At 49.9% G+C, this 18,587-nt stretch overlaps 1 protein-coding gene across 8 annotated transcripts in view; it reads left to right on the top strand.

The window, feature by feature from the left end:
• Nucleotides 1–18,587, top strand: part of KATNIP (katanin interacting protein) — a 231,238-nt gene that overhangs the window by 73,031 nt on the left and 139,620 nt on the right. For 5 of the 8 annotated variants that reach the window (XM_081553378.1, XM_081553377.1, XM_081553379.1 and 2 more), the window contains 2 exons: nt 11,894–12,025; nt 16,972–17,100. In XM_081553378.1, the coding sequence (XP_081409504.1) occupies nt 11,894–12,025; nt 16,972–17,100 (261 nt within the window). The remainder of the gene's footprint in view (nt 1–11,893; nt 12,026–16,971; nt 17,101–18,587) is intronic. The other 3 variants (XM_081553381.1, XM_081553380.1, XM_081553382.1) reach the window with 1 other exon arrangement.

Genomic DNA, 18,587 nt, shown 5'->3' with positions numbered 1-18,587 from the left:
GGTCTGACAGCTTGCTTTTTTGAGTACCTGCTGGTATCAGGCGTGGGCTAAGCTGCCACATGACTTCTCTCCTTTGCCCTCACAGCAGACCTACAGGATATATTCCAAAGTCCTTCCTCCTTTTTTTGGCACATGCCTTGTGGCACATGGAATCTTAGTCCTGCAACCACCCCCATGCCTCTTGAATTGGAAGCACAGGTCTTAACCACTGGACCACCAGGGAAGTCCCATGTCCTTCCTCTTTTAAGGATGCTGAGGGCACAAAAGCTCAGAAATGTTAAGTGAGCTTTCCAAGGTCAATCACTAAGAAAGGGTGAAATTAAGATTCAGATCCGAATCTGTTGCTCTAAGCTTGGCGTTCTTGCTCGTATAGTCCTTACACCTTCCCTGTGGTTACTCAGCCTTACCTGGGACCAGGAGGACCCCCACTGTGCATTTGAATCACCTGGGATGCTCAGGCCCCACCCTCAGAGATTCTGGCTCACTTGGTTTGAGATGAGGTTTAAGCAACATACATACATACATATATATATATATATACAGTCATGGTCCGTATGCGAGTTGGAAAAGAATTTCCAGACATGAGGTAGAATGAGAGGAGAATCAAGTTTATTGGATAGGTAGATGCTGTTAGAACAGCAGGCTGGCTCAAGGCAGAGCCAAACCCTTTCACAGGCTTGTAGCCAATTTTTATAGCCTGAAGACAGAGAAAGTTCCTACTGGAATGGTGGCCTTAGGTGACTGGTTAGGATGCTATAGGGTGGGTAATAGGATGGGTATTTTACCTAATATGGGGTCAGGGAACTGGCCAGTTTAGATCTGGAGGCTCATGGCAACAGTTGATTGCTATGGGGCTTGGTCAGGTCCAGAGATTTTTTTTTTAATTAATTAATTATTTTAATTGGAGACTAATTACTTTACAATGTTGTGGTGGTTTTTGCTGTACATCGACATGAATCAGCCATGGGTGCACATGTGTCCCACCATCCTGAACCCCCCTCCTACCTCTCTCCCCACCCCATCCCTCTGGGTTGTCCCAGAGCACCAGCTTTGAGTTTGAGTGCCCTGCTTCATGCATCATACTTGCACTGGTCATCTATTTTACATATGGTAATATACATGTTTCAGTGCTATCCTGCTCCTCACCTGTGACCTTGGTATGTGCCCTGCTGTGCTTACTCGCTCACTCGTGTCCGACTGTTTGCAACCCCATGAACTGTAACCCAGGGCTCCACATATACCATATGTTCGGATCTATTGTTAAATACTATGGCTTCCCTGATGTCTCAGCAGTAAAGAATCTGCCTGTAGCGCAGGAGACATGAATTAGATCCCTGGGTTGGGAAGATCCCCTGGAGAAGAAAGTGGCAACTGCTTCAGTCTTCTCGCCTGGGAAATCCCATGGACAGAAGAGCCTGGTGGGCTGCAGTCCATGGGGTCGCAAAGAGTCGGACACGACTGAGCATGCACACACAAACAATAAGAGAACATGAATGGTAAATACTTTTTATCGGCTCATCTTTGCTCTAACCCCAGAGGTACGTGAGTATCCACATTGTACCACAAAAGAAATTGAGGCCCAGAGAGGCAATAAGGTGACCTTCTCCCACAGATTCTAGGAGGACACTAGGCTGAGGTTTGGACCCTCGGCCTGTGACTCCAAACCCGGTGGTTCTACTTCTCTGCAGGTACTTTTGTACATCTAGGATGAAATGGGCAGGGGTGTTCCTGCCAGCCTAACTCCCAAGCCTCATCTCGCTGCTGATGAGCAAGGCCCTCAGATCACACAGCCCGGAGGCTTCCTTTTGTCCCCAGCAATGAATATTAATTTCCCATTAATGAGGCCTTTCTCCACTTCTCACTTCAGACAGTTCTCCAAGCTGTCTTGAGTGCCTTCTATTATCAGGAGCCGATATTTGCGTCTTAGACGGTGACTTAATGGCTGGCCCTGGAGTCTGTGCAATTTAAAGACTTGGCCTAAGATTAATTAGCATCCCTCCCTGGTCTCTCCCTGTGGTCCCACACTTCACAGGGCCTAATCATGGCTAATTCCCTGGCTTCCTGATGCCACGAAGGCTGTAATTGTCCTTCTGTACCCAATCTGTCAGGGGTCAGTCAGTGCCTAACAGTGGAGACTTCCAGGCTATTGGAATCATAAATGAATGGAAGACTGGAAATGGGGGGAGTGCTTACAAAATCTTTGGGCTGGTAAGAGGATGAGCTTGAGCTGGGCCTCCAGGAGTGGTATACCCAGTATCCTCAAATGGGCCGGCCTGGAAAGCTGCTACCTAGGACACAGGAGGGAAGGTGGGGGATCAGCCTCAAGAATGTGTCACCTGGGACCTTCCTGGTGGGACAATGGACAAGGATCCGCCTGCCAGTGCGGGGGACAGGGGTTCTATTCCTGGTCCCGGAAGATCTCACATGCTGCGGAGCAACTATGCCCGGTGCCACAACCATTGAGCCTGTGCTCTAAGAGCCAGGGAACCACAACTACTGACGCCCACGTGTCCTAGAGCCCCTGCTCTGCAGCAAGAGGAGCCACCACCACGAGAAGCCCACACACGCCGCATCTAAGGCAGTAGCCTCCGCTCACCACAACTAGAGAAAGCCCGTGCACAGCAACGAAGACCCAGCACAGCCAAAAATAAGTAAAAGAATGTGTCACCTGAACTGTGATCAAGGAATCAGGAAGCCAGTGCCATAGCCGTTGGCTTCCGAGCAACCCTGTGTCTGCTAGTGAGACACTTGGAAGAAAGACCTCTCCCACAGCTCACCCAGCCAGGGTGGGACATGGATGAAAACACTCCTGGCCTCTACCGCGTGCTTGGCACAGAAGCAGCTGGCGTGTGTCCCCTTCGTCTCCACCTCACTTCGGCTGTGCCTGCCTTCCACGAGGCCATCGGATCAGCCACACCCGTGTCATATCCAGACCCTGGCTAAGAGGGAGGCTGGGAAGCGCAGCGTCTGGCTTTCTGGCCTCTACTGAGCCGAGAGGCACCCCCAGAAGAGGGTGAAATGGGTGCTGGGGGGCATCATCCCATCAACTCTGCTCCACCCACACACAGTCCTTTGGGGACCACCCCTCAGAGTTGGAGACAAATACAGGAGCCTTCAGAAGTGGTGATTGGACTGGGAGCCCGTCATGAAGGAAGTCATCCATTAAGTTAATGAACATGTATTACCATGGGCCGGGCACTCTGCAAGCATGCCCAAAACGCCCAAATCAGGCTCAGTTCCTGCCCTGGAAGATCCGACTGTGAAGACATGGGCACAGATCATCCTGGGAGGAAGATGACACAGCTGTGCTCCAGCATCTGAAAGGCCAGTCCGATAGACTCTGAAAATTAACCACTTGAAGCCTGTGGGCTCAACTTGCCCCCCAGATAACGGTTTTGGGACTCACACAATTTATAAAAAAGACGTAGTCACTTGGTAACACTTAAATTCAAAAATTTTTATGTATTTTTTTTAAAAAGCTTGATTCCTAATTCCCTGGGAAAATGGAAAGATCTAGCCCCCAGGCTGGGTTGCTTGCCCATAAGGCAGCCATCAGCTGCCCACTTCTTTGGTAAGAGCACCTGGCGGCAGGTGACAGGCAAGTCCAAATGGTTAAGAGCACAGACTCGGACCGGCAGCCTGGGTTCCAAGCCTCAGCTGCACCACTTACTAGCTGAACGGTCCTGGAGAAGTAGCTTAACCTCTCGGTGCCTGTCTTCTCCTCTATAAGCAGGGTTGGTGATGGTACCCTCTCCATCGGGTTTTTAATGAGGATTGAATGACTGAGCTCGCCCAGTGGTGCCTGGCACAGAGGAAGCTGGCAGTGAACGGCACTGACTGGCGTCATCAGCCACCAGGGAGATGCTGAGGGCAGCTTTTCCCTCCAGCATGTTGTTTCATTCATTCAGTTCCTTCATTCACTTTGGGACCTTTTACTGGATACTTGTAGGTTCTGGAGTCAGAGCATGAGTGAGGCAGGCCAGGCCCACTCTCCTGGTGCTCACGATGGTGGAGAGAGTGAGTGTCAGGGTCAGTTACCCTCATAGGTCAGAGGACCTAGAAGACCCCAGGAAGGAGTTTGGATTTCATTTTAAATGCGAGGACTCTCCTGGAGGGTTTTCAGCAGGAAAATTACATGCTGGGTTCCTGTTCAGGAAACATTCCCAGAGGTTGCCCTAAAGGACCAGGCGTGGTGAGGGGAGAAGGGGCTTTGAAGCAGGGCTCCCTATAAGCCTAATGGGCCTTTTCTCTCCCCCAACCTTCCCCAGCCCCCACTCTTGCACCTGTTCCCTCCCCGCAGCTTCATCTTCTCATTGCAGCCTTCTCTGGGTCACAGTTTTTCCTTCCCTCCATATTCATTTGTTGAAATTTTCCAAGAGAGAGACCATCTGAATCTCTCTGTTCATTTTTTTTTAATTATTATTTTTTTTAATAATTTTATTTATTTTTATTTTTGCCTGAGCTGGGTTTTGTTGCTGTGCTGGCTTTTCTCTAGTTGCAGTGAGAGGAGGGTTACTCTCTAGTTGTGGTGCTCAGGCTTCTCATCTTAGTGGCTTCTCTTGTTGTGGAGCCTGGGCTCTAGGGCACATGGGCTTCAGTAGTTGTGGCTCCCGGGCTCTAGAGCACAGGCTCAATAGCTGTGGTGCAGGAGCTGAGTTGCTCCGCAGCGTGTGAGATCTTCTCAGACCAAGGATCGAACCCATGTCTCCTGCATTGCCAGGCAAATTCTTTACCACTGAGCCACCAGGGAAGCCCTCTAAGTTCATTTTTGTTCCTCGGGTCACGGCCTGGCTTGCTTCAGCCTGATGAGACCTGAGACCCGCTCAGGCCTCAGTCAGCTGGGATGGAAGGTGGGAGCCAGGTCAGATGATTCAAAGCCTGCCTGCCCTAGAGATGTCCCCGGAGCAGGGACTCGGTCCCCACCTTCTTGTCGAGGGGGCTGTTGGCAGGACAGTAAATAGACCCAACTTGCCAACTGCTCTATTATTGTCAGGAGTGGGAGGGAATGGATTGGCTTCCTTTGGCCCCAAGAAGTGGAGTTAAGTAGAAAGTTTCTCCATGGTGGAAAGTACACGGGGACAGATTTTGGGGTGTGGAGGATACAGAGGAAGGAGGATACATTCACCCTTTTGGATGGGTTCCACCATCCAGAGATCTGGCAGAGTGGTGATCAGGGCTGCACAGTTTCCGGTGGCCCCCGGTGGCCAGTTCTCAAAAGCTACCCCATTAGGAGCAGGACCACAGCCCTGTCCCAGTCCCAACGTTTCTCTTATACGCTGTGCCCAGCAGGATGGACAGGTGGGGCCACACAGTCCCTCGCTATAGTCACACTGGCCCTGGCTGGGTCAGCAGGGGAGACACAGTGGTCACAGTGCACAGTGGACCCCACAGGTGCAGGCTGCCTCCGAGCCAGCACCACTTCTGCCCTGTCACAGCCCCGCACCCTCCAACTTGTCATCTTGCTGGTTTCTCTGCGTGGGTGTGTGCTAAGTCGCTTCAGTCGTGTCTGACTCTTTGTGACCCCATGGACGGTAGCCCACCAGGCTCCTCTGTCTATGGGATTTCCCAGGCAAGAATATCGGAGTGGGTTGTCATTTCCTCTTCCGGGGGATCTTCCTGATTCAGGAATCAAACCCGCATTTTCTGCTCTGCAGATGGATTCTTTTACCACTGAGCCACCTGGGAAGCCCTGGTTTCTCTGAGCGGCCCCTTAAACTCTCTTGAGGCACATGTAACCTTTCCTTTGACCAAGCGCAATGCCACTTCTGATAGAATAGAGTTCCCTCCTTAGGGTCTTGCCTGGCAACTAGGGAGGGGCCAGGAAGGCCCCCTGATGGAAGGGGCTGCAGGTGCACGGACTCCAGGATCCCTAGGCCAGAAGGTGAGAGAGTCATCCATACGCCGGCCAAGATGCTGACCACTCCACCTGTAAATGCCTTCCCGACTCTCCAGTGCTGGAGGGACCAGGGACCCAGATGGCTATGCTGGGCTGGGCTTCCGAGCGGCTGCCCACGCAGTGGATCGGGCTGGTGGTGATAAATGGCTCTAGTTGGCGCTGTCCTTTCTTCCCCCACCACTTCTCGGCCTTAGATCTTTCCGCTGCTATCAGTGGATTAAGATTTATGGCTTCCCCAGCCTTGTAATACTGGGGTGGACAGCGGCCTAATCAACAGAGCCGTCGTTTACCAAAATGCTGTCAGATTTGATGAACGTCATCGACTCTTAGCATTAAATTGGTAGTGAAGGGATTGGCCTTCCAGCAATTTACTGTGGGGTGGGCTGTCCTTAAAGGCCTGAAAAGCAAGTTCATTGCAATTATTAAAGCACAGGTTTTGCTCTCACTCCATATCTGGTTTCCTGTTGGGGATCAGGCAGCTTAAGCACCTCCAGGAAAACTCACAAGTGAAAATGTGAAGCGTGGGAGACCCTTCCCTTTGTTTTCTTTTTTTTTTTTCCCCTGAATTTTGAAAAATCCTGCAGTGAGGACAGTAAATGAAACAACCCATAAAGCATCAGCTTTACAGTGACCTTGCTCAGACTGTCAGAGCGCAAGCACTGTTAGTTGTTAGTTGTAAGAGATCAGACAGATCTGGGAAAACCGTATCAAATAAGATCGATTTGCCACCCCAATACAAAGCTATCTCTGTCAGTATCTTTGGAGCTCTCCCGCCCCTAGAGGGAGCAATTTACATAGTGCACAACCTATGCAACCGTCCAGGTCACCTCTTGGCTTTGCTCTTTTTTTTTTTTTTCCATTGATGATAAGTGTTAATGCACACCTCTTAGAATACTGTACTAAGAAGGGTGGCGATACACAAAAACTCTGGGCATGACACTGGGCTGAGTGTGGCTGAGTACAAAACAAGCTGGCCTTGGGCTGGCAAACTGGTTTGTGGGTGTTTAAGCATGTTTAGGGGCTTCCCTGGTGGCTCAGACAGAAAAGAATCCACCTGCAATGTAGGAGACCTGGCTTCAATTCCTGGGTCAAGATCTCTCGGAGAAGGGAACGGCTCTCCACTCCAATATTTTTGATTGGAGAAGTGCATGGACGGAGGAACCTGGCGGTCTACAGACCATGGGGTCGCAAAGAGTCAGACCTGACTCAGCGACTAACACTTTCACTTTCACTTCAGGATGTTTAGGGCTTCTGAACTCTGTTCCAGTATATGGTTAATAGTGCAAGGGACTACCAGATCTGGGTGCTTGTAAGTAGGCAGGAGAGAGCAGCTGCTTAGAAACGCCCACCCTGGGTAAAGCGGGGAGCCAGCCAGAACCTCGGGCATCATCTTTGCAAGGATGTGAAGGTGGGAGGCAGGGAGCGGGCTGGCGTGCCCAGGGGCTGGCTCCTCGGCAGCAGCAGGTGGGTGTCCTCGTGTGGGTGGGGCTGCTCACCACCTCCTCTCCGTGGTGGCAGAGGCACCTCCTGGGCTAGGGCGGGAGAGCCGACCAGATGGAAGGACTATTTATTTCCCTCTCCAGCACCCACTCAGCATTTAGAAGCTCTTTCTGGACCACATTAATTTTGTCACATGTTGCTTCATAAACACATTTTTCCGTTATATGTGCTGAGTGGGTCCCTTGAGGCCAGGGCATTGGTTTACATATTTTTTTTTTCCTATCCGCATGTTTTCAGAACCTTATTATGCAGTTAGCACTTGGTAAGGACTTACTGATTAAGTTCCTTAATGCCCTATTGCAAACCTGTCTTACCTTAGTGAGGCAAGTATTTGTGCTAAGCTCCTTGGAGGGAGGAGGGAAAACTGTAGGACAGACAGACACACATGGACTCTTCCCCATGAACTGAAGTGCTTTCTTATGTTTATAATTAAGATCAAGCCAGTAGAGCTACATCGAGCCCAGCTCTCTCACTTGCCAGTGAGAAATTCCCACTTCAGACATGGCTGGATCCAGGTGCTCAGACGGGTGCTCAGACGCGTAGCAGGGTTCGTTCACCATCACCCAACTCTGCTTTCTTCCATGTTGTCCTGGGAGAACCACAATGGCCACCAGCAAGCAGCCCCCAACTTACATTCCGTCACCTGCTGTTGCGTCTCTTCGGCTCCCCTAAACTTATCACTCAAACAGCATAGGCCACCAGGATCTAATGCTCAGACTGGCCAGGCCGGGGTCATGCACTCCCTCCACCCCTGGTTGCAGTTCCACATGAATGCTTGGATTAGGGGTGGGGAGGGGGAGGATTTCCCAAAAGAAAACCAGGGTACTTTTACCAGTAGACAGGGGACTGCATACTGGACAGGCAGAAGCAACAGTGCCCACCACCAAACCTCAGAGACCTTCTGATCTTATACTACTTCCGCTTAATGTGTGTTTAAACCGCCTGGGGTCTTGTTAAAATGCAGGTTCTGATTCCTGCATCTGAGACGAGGCTTGAAACTGTATTTCTCACCAATTCCCTGGAGAAGCCAATGCTACTGGGCCCTGGATCACACGTGGAGTAGCAAGGCTCTTGTCCCAGGCCTCCCTTTCCAGATAAAGGAATAGAAATGCATGGAGGGGCCAGGCTGCACCCCAGGCAGGTCCCTGTGCCCAGTGGTCCTCCCTGCCTTCTCCTCTCTTGTACTGTTTCTTCCCAGCATTTGAACATTATTGAATGATTCCTGGGAAAGACGGAGGGGCACGTGGTAGAAAACCCATCCCAGCCATGAACTTCAAAGCCTTCACAGCTTCCCCCGACCCGGGGCAGGGAAGCCCCCAGCAGCCTCCTGGCCTGGAAGCCCCAGTTCTGTGGATTCCGTGGCACCCACCCTCCACGGACCCCATTGCTGGTGCCCGCAAATGCTCTGAAAGCACGTTGATGAAGCCTGGGAGGCAGTGATACCCCGCGGGGAGCCAGAGCCCAGGGCAGCAAGATTGATGGTCAAACAGAAGATGGGTGGAAGTTGCCATTCTGGAAACAGCCAGGTGCACTTGGAGTCTGGGGAGCGTCACCACATGACAGGTTGGCCTGTGAAAGAAGACGTGTCCCAGGGCCCCTTCCTTCTGCGTTTCTGCCTCCTGCCTCTTCTCTGTTGGGGAGCTCCCTACCTGCCTTTTCTGCCTCTTACACTGTCTCTCCGAGGCCTTTTCCTGAAATGATCTACAGCCCAGCTCCTGTGTCTTTAGTGTTAAATAGTCTCAGGAAAGTCTTGAATCCCTCTCTGATCTCCCCAAAGGCTACTCTAACCCAGCCTGGACACATTTCTTCTTCACGTACCTGTTGGGGGCAATACAGTGTGGAGGTTCAGAACTGGGGTCAGGCAGCAAACTACAGCCTTGGGGCTGAATTCAGCCACAGCCTGTTTCTGTAAATCAAGTGTTTTGGGGGACACAGTCATGCCCATTATTACCCATTATTGTTTATCTTGTGGTGTTAGTGGTAAAGAACTCACCTGCCAATGCAGGAGACATAAGAGACTCGGGTTCAATCCCTGGGTCGGGAAGATCCCCTGAAGGAGGGCACGGCAACCCACTTTAGTATTCTTGCCTGGAGAATCTCATGGACAGAGAAGCCTGGCAGGCTACAGTCCGTGGAGTCGCAAAGAGACACAACTGAAGCAACTTAGCATGCATGCACGCATTTATTTAGGCAAGGCTGCTTTGAGCTACAATGAAGCAGTGGAATATTGTAGCAGTGACCACAGGGCTGGCCAAGACTTTAAATATTTACTCTTTACAGGAAACTGGCCCATCCCTGGTTTCCAGTAAGGCCCCTGGAGCCACCCTGCTGGGATTCAGATCTAGGCTCCAGGGCCTCCTAGCTGTGGGACACTGGCCACATGGCTTACAGCCTTGTGCCTCGGTTTCCCCCTGGAGTGGCTGTGAGGACTAAAGAAACACAGGCCCCTGAAGCTGTTGGAGTGGCACCCGCTCTGCATTAAGTGACTTGGTGTCCAATGTGATGGTGCAGGGTGGTGGGCATGGGCAGTGTGGATGCGGCTCAGAAAGGACTTCCATCCTGACCGCTGCGAGTCCTGCAGGGCAACAAGGCTCACGATCTTCATTATCAAGATAATGACACAATTTACTATGCTTGAGGGGAAGCTGCATCTTATCTCTGGGAGTGGAGGTTTCTAAAGCTAGGGCATTGGGAAATTCAAGCTCTGAATCACTGTTGACTGTCCCTCTGCTGGGAAGTAGATCCAGTACACGGGGCTTGGTGGACCTCTCCTGACTCTCAGGTGGTGGCTTGGTGGTTTAGTCACTCAGTCGTGTCTGACTCTTTTGTGGCCCCATGGACTGTAGTCCACCAGGCTCCTCTGTCCATGGGATTTCCCAAGCAAGAATACTGGAATGGGTTGCCAATTTCCTTCTCCAGGGGATCTTCCCAACCCAAGGATTGAACCCGGGTCTCCTGCATTGGCAGGTGATTCTTTACTACTGAGCCACCAGGGAAACCCATACGTCCATCAGAATCTCAGAGTGACATTTAAAGAGGCCCTGGCTCTCAGATTTGTGCACATGCACAGCCTCACCGTTAGGAGGCATCCCCTTAGATTTTGCTCCCTGGGCACCTGACTCGCCCCTCGCCCTCCCCTGGCCCCAGTCTTGTCCACCAAGTCCAGCACAGCCAATGCTGGGAGTCAGAGCACTGATCTAGTGACAGCTTCTTTCCTTGCCCAGCCGGGCAGCTTGCTCCTGGGTTCACAGTGGATGAAATATACCCTTGAAGGGGAGGTCTGGCTCCCTTACTTGGTGCCATGTAGGGCGAGTAATGCAGCCCCACTATACACTGGATGGATTACTAGGCTGACAAAGCTGCAGATACTCAGAGTCCGGGAAACAGTTATGCTTGGCCCAGGTGTCAGGTGTGTGAGTGTTTGTGTGGGAATCAGTGTAGGAGCAAGAGGTTGGGGCTGGGTCGTAGAGACCTTCACATGCCAGGTGTACCATTTGGGGTACAGGTCTGGCTGCAAAAGCAAGAGGATCCAAGTAACTCTGGCTTCAACAACATGAAAGTTGATGTCTCCAGCACAGGTAGGTGGTGGGCCGTCACTTTGCTCCAAGAGGTGGCAGAGGAGGCCAGGCACAACCTCTTTTGTCACTTTAGCCTCCTCCACAGGCCTCCCCTTCCCCAGCCGTGCTCAGCAGCTTGCCATCACCTCCTCATTCCAGCTGGCAGGAAAGGGGGGTCAGGGCAAGGGTGGGCACAACCTCAAAGATACACACATTCCTCCTCACCCCCACACCACTCAGGCCAGAATGCGCTCACCTGTTCCCCACCCCCAGTCACAGGGAATGCTGGGAGCACCACGTGCACATCTGGAAATGCAATACGAGAAAGGGAGGGGAAATGGGCGTTCAGGGAACACGGGGCCAAGGGGTGGGTTTCCCAAAGAATGACTCAAGGAATGCTAGGAGGACAGGGTCTCACCACACAGCTTCCATGGCCTCAAAAGTTTGGAATCTGTTTCATCTGTATTTTACTGGATTGGCCAAACAATTCATTCACGTTTTTCTGTAAGATGTGATGGAAAGACCCGAATAAACTTTTTGGCCAACCCAGTATTTTTAGGATGTCCCCAGTGTGTGCAGAGGAGGGGACGAGGGGGCCTATTAAAGGCCCTGGGAAGTCCTGGTCCCAAACCCGGGCTTTCCCAAGCTCATTTAGATCACAAAGCCCATTTGGGGAAGTTGAACACCTACTAAAATTCTACTGGTATGTCCAAGCAAAAAATTACTAAAAAATTCTACTGTACACACTTCAGGCGGTAAGAACCAGTAAAGACTTGAATAGGGGTGGTTCAACCCATCTGGGTGGCCTGTCTGGGGAGGCGCCCAGCCTGGTGCACCCTGACCCTGACAACCTGCAGCGAGTCCCTACCGCGCTCGCCCCTCAGAGGAATCAAGGAGTTCGTTTCACCATATCTGAAATGGCCTGGCTTTTTGTTCCTAGAAATCTGTGCAGATCAGAACGGAAGCTGGCCCGCGGCTCCACATCCAGCCTCCTCCAGACTATGCTGAAGATTCTGAGCCATGTGGGGGTGTGACTGTCAAGGTGAAGGATGCTTCTGGGGACCGTCCACAGGTAGGACTGGCTTCTGTTCGGGGCTAGAGCAGCTCTCGGGGGTGCTAACAGTTCCTTATTTCCTTCCTTCCTTCCCAAGAGCCTGCCTTCCTTCCCTCTTGCACTTATTTTCTGTACTTTAATGAGCATACAAACCTTGTGCTAGACGCTCTGCTGGGAACCCATGTCCAGAGGTCAGCAAGGCTGGCGTCTGACCTACAGGAGGCACCGACATAGACATATAATCCCTCTACCAAAAGAGGGAGCTGAGAGGTGGGGCAGGGCATATTGGGACCAAGAGGGAGAAGACCTGGGAAGGCTTCCTGGAGGGAGTGGCATTTACCTGTTCCTAAAAGCTGGAGGGGAGGGGAGGTAAGCCGAGCTGATAGCCTGTGTGCACCTGTATGCATGCGTGCTAAGTCGCTTCAGTTGTGTCCGACTCTTTGCAATCCTATGCACTGTAGCCCAGCAGGCTCCTCTGTCCATGGGATTCTCCAGGCATGAATACTGAAGTGAGTTTCTATACTCTTCTCGGGGGATCTTCCCGACCTAGGGATCAAACCCATGTCTCTTGCATCTCCTGCATTGGCAGGCAGTTTCTTTACTCCTAGAGCCACCTGAGAAACCCTGTATGCATGCACCTGCTGTTAAATATTTTGAATATCCAACCCCCCACCACCCCCACCGCCCAGGCCAGCAGAACCACACACATGGAAACACCCAGAGGCCCATGTGTAGCTGTAGCTCAGAGTCCCTGTCATGCAGTAGCTGACAAATTTGACCCCTGGGGTGTTTCCCTTCCCTTCCTCCAACTGTCATTTCATTTCTGAAATCCTTGGAATTGCAACAGTAAATCCCCCTTTCCCTTTCACCATACATTTGTTGGGTACCCACTTATGAGCATCAGGCTCAATCCTGGGCATCAGAGACACAGGAAAGAACAAAACTGACAAGGCTCCTATTCTTAAGCAACTTATGTTCCAGAGGGAGAGACAGACAACAAAGAATAAAATAAAAAACTCAGAAACCTTTCAAGACATGCAAAGTAAAAATTGAAATACAAAATTTAAAAAATGAAGAAAATCAAGAAATAAATAATGTGTTCTAGGAAAAAAAAAACACCAGAAAGGGGAGATGGGACAGTGTGGGCAAGAGGGAACATTAGTGATAGAAAGGGAAGGAACACTTCTCTCAGGTGTGACATTTCAGCTGAAACTTGATGGATAAGACAGAGCCGGCTGGGGAAAGCATTCCAGGCAGAGGGGACAGCAGGCACAGGGGACCTGAGGCTGGGTATGTTCAAGGCGCACGATGCAGGCATGATGTGAGCAAAGGAGAGTTAGGAGGTGATGAGGTCGGAGGAGCAGGGGGGCCAGCCGGACAGTGTGCACAGTGAGCAGGGTGGGGGTGGGGATGGAGGACGGGTTTTATTTCAAGGGCATCGATTTTGTAATTAGGACAAGTGTGTAGACTATCGCCACGGTTATGTACAAGCTGAATTTTAGGGAGGAGGCAAAGTCAAGCTGCTGAGCCAGTCCTGGCCCATTTGCTGAGAATGAGATTGTTCAGCCGTGGACCCAAGCTGCAGATTCCACAGCCTCCCCAGGACAGACTTTCTTCCGCCCGCCGTTTCTGTACCTGAAACCTGCTTCTCTGGAATGAAAATGACGCACAAAGGAGACAGGAATGTCACCCTGGAAACATTCCTCTGATCACCGTTGCATGTTGGTCTTCCCTTCTTTGCTCGTCAAGGAAGGACAATTAAGGAGCAAGGGATCACTTTGTTTCACATTCCGGCTGCAGAAAATCTGAACGTTAATTGCAAATTTTTGTTCTTCTTGGATTAAAAAAAAAAATGTTCTTTTCTATGGAAGGACCCAATGACCTTGTCTCCGTAAACAGTCCATAGAAATGGGATTTTGCAGCGAGCAAAACCGTGGACTTTATTGCCTTCAACACCCACCTCCCACACAACACACACCACACACACACACACACACACACACACACACTTGCTTTTGAATCAACCAAAAGGTTCCCTGCTCAGGAGGAGTCTGTGCTAATAGCCTTCAGCTTCCCCTCGTTGGGGAGGCTGGTTTGAAGCCAAGCTCAGTCTGTCACAGCCCCAGCCCCGCCCCATCTTAGAACGCCTGCATGCCCTTCAAGCATGTTAATCCTCGATCTTCCTTTGGACATTTGGTACCCCCCACCCCCACCCCGTTAAATGAACATATATTCCTTCCTTTGCTAGCTCCCAAGCTCCCTGCAACACCAGGCAGCCTGTCCCTCACAAGCTATTAAGCTCCATTAGCATTCCTGGGTGCGCCTGCTCTGGAGCAGCATCTCCCCACTCGCCCGCACTTAATTCTTTCCCCCGTGAGTGCTTGATTGTATTTCCTCTTTCCCTTTTTCTCCCCATCTTGAGGGGCACTCCGTGAAGTTTCACAGTCAATTTCCCCTTGGAGTTATTTTCTTCCTAAGTGAAAGAGTAAAATGGCCACGCCAGTTTTCAGCAAAGGCAGAAGCCTTAAGAGATGTGATCTGAACAGGGAAAGGGAGAGAAAAAAACAAAAAACGCTTGGCTAAATATACTCAGTCCCCCTCACACTGTTTGCAAGTGCAGCCTGAAGTGGAGCAAAAGGAATTGCTGTCCGCCTGTGTACTTTTCATCTGACCTTCACTGTTGAAACACACCAGCCTTTTCACCTTCCATCAGATCCTTAGTGAACTTCAATTTCTTGGAGCTCTGAGTTCACAGATCGGGCATGTGCAAGCATGTTCTGTTGGCCTCCCCCTCCTCCCCCCACCTCTGTTGACTGTGCTTTTTAAAAAGATGTGAATTACTAGCTGACATTTAAGAATCTGGAGATTCTGTGTCAATCTGCACTGGGAGTTTTTCTTGAAAAATTGAAAGATTTGGGAATCACTTTCTTTAATGACAGCCCACAATTGCCCACAATTACAATGTGTGCAGCTGGCGGGTAGCTCTCCCCTTAGACAAGAGTGTGTTGTATGTACCATGGTCCCCACCACATCTGAGGCACCATCTAGATGCTGGAGATAAAGCAGACAGGTATATCGTATGCCACTGGGCAGAGTAGGGCTTCCCTAGTGGCTCAGACAGTAAAGAATATTCCTCTGCCTGCAATTCAAGAGACCTGGGTTCGATCACTGGGTTGGGAAGGTCCCCTGGAGAAGGAAATGGCAACCCACTCCAGTATTTTTGCCTGGAAAATTCCAAGGACAGAGGAGTTTGGCGGGCTAGTCCATGGGGGTCACAAAGAGTCAGACACGGCTTAGCGACTAACATTTTTTAACACTAGGGCAGAGTGAGGAGCTGGAGGAAGTGGGCAGAGGTTGCCATGTTACGTGGGAGGAGGGGGCTTGCCCTTGATGAGGTTCTGTGTGACCAGGGGCCTCGAGGAAGCCAGCGAGTAAGCAGGTGGAGCAGAGCTTCGGCACGCAGCGGGCAGCAGGCACAGAGGCCCCAGGGAGGGAAGACAGCACATAGGCTGGTGTGGCCGGAGCTGAGCCGGCAAGGGGGCGAGGCAGAGGGGTTGAGGCCAGAGACAGAGCCAAGGCTCAGATGAGCTGGGCTTTGAGAGCTGTGCTCGATTGAAGGATTCTTCTGTGAGTCAGAGGAGGAGCCATTGTAGGATTTTGAGCAGCTTAACTACGCCAGGGGAAGGAGGGCACCTCTTTTTCTTTCCAGAGAGTTCTGCTCAAGTGCCCGATCTTTGTCACATTGGCTCTCTTTGGGGTATGTGTTGCAACGGTTAATAAGTCTCCATCGAAATGCCTTTGGCTCCATGTAAGGACCAGGAATGAACGTACATATTGTTTTCTATGATTAAGTTATCCTTTTCCCCCTGATAATGTATGATCAATATTAAAAATTCAAAATGATGCGAAGAAAAATAAAAATCCTTTCATACTCTCACTGCCCTGGAGACTATTACTGTGAATAGGTAGGTACATGACTATCCAGACTGAAAATTGCATATATACATTATATTCCTTGAAAGTATGTATCAATTATATCCAACATGAGATACTTGAACAGGAATGTTCTGGTCCTGGCCTGTTCCCAAAGAGTGGTATTTTCTGAAGTTAGTTATCTTGTCAGTCCTTGAGAGCATTGACAGGTAATGGGAAGAAGGTTTGCTCACCCTGGCAACTTCCAGAAAGCCTTCTTGAGTTTTTCTTTCCATCATGTAGATCCTGGAGTGGCGTGAATTACGTATTTGCCCACAATTACAATTCAGGGCTTTGAAGTCACTGTTACTTGCTAACACCTAAAGACCCGTGCCAACCTGTGTGCCACCAGTAGGGCTGCCACACATGGACTCTGCTGTGGCCCATGACATCTCACCCACCTGTTGGTGCTGTGTAGATTAGGTGGTGGTTCCCCCACTGGTGGAGCATCCCCCAGTGACCCACCTGTCCCACTCTGTCCCCAGCAGGGCTCTTCAGTAAGTCCCTTCAGTCACCCTCCGTTAATTTCAACGATGAGACTTAAGGAGGGACTTTTTTTTTGTTTAAGGGCAGTTTTCTAGTTTGGGAACTTCTGCAGTTTCAGATTACCATATAAATAACCTTTAAGCCAGTGCCTTTTTTTTCCCTTACTTTCTTTTTTATCGTTCTTTTCACATAAATGGGATTATACCATCCAGGCTCTTTGATAGCCCCACCGTTTTTAGGCAACAATGTACTGGGGCCATCTCACCATACCCGTGAGAACCCAGTGGCTCTGGTTGTTGGTGGCCCCGAGTGTGAATCCCGGTCAACTTAGCAGCTGTGTGTTGAAGTGATGTTGGTAAAGCAGGGGTGAATTCGAACAGATGTACTTGAAGAGTGAGAATGAATGAGGGGAGGCATGGAGACCAACAGAGGGGAAAGAGGACCCCATTCATCTCCAGGGATGTAAGTTGCTTTTACCACGGCCAGTTCTTTCTGCTTGTCCTTAGGATACCAAATCTCCCACCAGCACCATGCCCTGTGATTTTAATTTGTCCCTTCCGAACGCAAAAGGACGCCCCGACCCTCCAAGCAGTACGGACAGAGAAAGGATCCTCTTAACTATTCAGGATGTAATGGTAAGATGGACTTTCAGATGCTAACTGTCAGGGGTCAGGGTCTTCTCTGTACTAAAATAGCTGGGCCACAGGATAGACTCCCATGGGAGAGTCTCCATTTATACCTGGGAACACAATACGATCACAACAGGATTGGATGTAAAAAAAAAAAACCTCTGGCCCACCTACCAGAAGGTTTCAAACAACACATAAGAGACTTGACTTGATACCATGCTTTTCTTTTTTTTAATTGGACTGTAATTGCTTCACGATGTTGTGTTAGCCTGTGCTGTACAACATAATGAATCAGCCATATGTATACATATATCCCCTCCCTCTGGAGCCTCCCTCCTACCCCCCACCCCACCCCTCTAAGTCATCACAGCACAGAGCTGAGGTCCCTGTGCTATACAGCAGCTACCTATCCATCTTACACATGGTTGTGTATATGTATCAGTGCTACTCTCTCAATTCATCCCCCTTCTCCTTCCCCCGCTGTGTCCACAAGTCCGTTCTTTACATCTGTGCCTCTATTCCTGCCCTGCAGACAGATTCATCTCTACCATTTTTTCTAGACTCCATATATATATGCATTAATATATGCTATTTTGCTTTTCTCTTTCTGACTTACTTCACGCTGTGTGACAGACTCTAGGTTCATCCGCATCACTTTTGTCGTTTTCTTGAATGATAGTAAAAGCTCACATTAAATGAGCACTTACTCAGTGACCAGGACTGAATGGAGAATAAATCATCCATCACTGCTTTCATTAATGCTGCAAGTTAAGTGCTAGGTATTTTCATTCTCCTTTTATAGTTTGAGGAAACAGGCATGAGAAATGATGTCGCTTGTCCAAGTCTCAGAAAAGCCCAGACTAGAAACCCTGACCCCAGGACTCCTTGTTCCATGAAATTAGCAATCACAGGCCAGGAATCGCATTACATTGTTTTTGCTTCTGAAAGGGCCCAGATCTCCACAGGGGCAGGGTCTATTATGAATATTATTGATGTTCTCCCTGGGAGGAAGGTGTTGAGAGGTGGCCATTCATCAGTAATTCTTAACTGTTTTAAACAATGATGGAGAAGACTTCTCCTCTGCCAAACATTTCCCCACTGAACCCAAGGCTGGGAACATTGATGAAAAATGTTTTTCAAAAGTGAAATCCAATGGGGATACAATCAGACAAAGCCAAATTGAGGGACAGTCTATAAGACAACTGTCCTGGAGTCTTCAGAAATGTCAGTTGCATTAACAGACAGAGAAAGGCTTTTCCAGGTTAAAGGGGGCTCAAGAGATATCACAGTTCTTTAATGTGAGATCTTGGAGGGAGGGGCAGGTGGTTTAAGGATAGTTTGGGGAAATTAATGAAATTTAAAAATTAACCATATTATATAATACTGTAACCATAATAGAAAATAATATTGTGTTGATGTTAAATTTCCTGAATTCGATAATTGTATTGTGGTAATGTAAGAGAAGGTCCTTGTTCTCAGGTCTCAGAGAACTG

The sequence above is a fragment of the Giraffa tippelskirchi genome, chromosome 13, assembly GCF_054371585.1.
Source record: "Giraffa tippelskirchi isolate mGirTip1 chromosome 13, T2T-mGirTip1v1.2.pri, whole genome shotgun sequence".
Taxonomy (NCBI): Eukaryota; Metazoa; Chordata; class Mammalia; order Artiodactyla; family Giraffidae; genus Giraffa; species Giraffa tippelskirchi.
The sequence above is the reverse complement of the archived record's forward strand: the minus strand, read 5'-3'. Positions and strand labels throughout refer to the sequence as shown.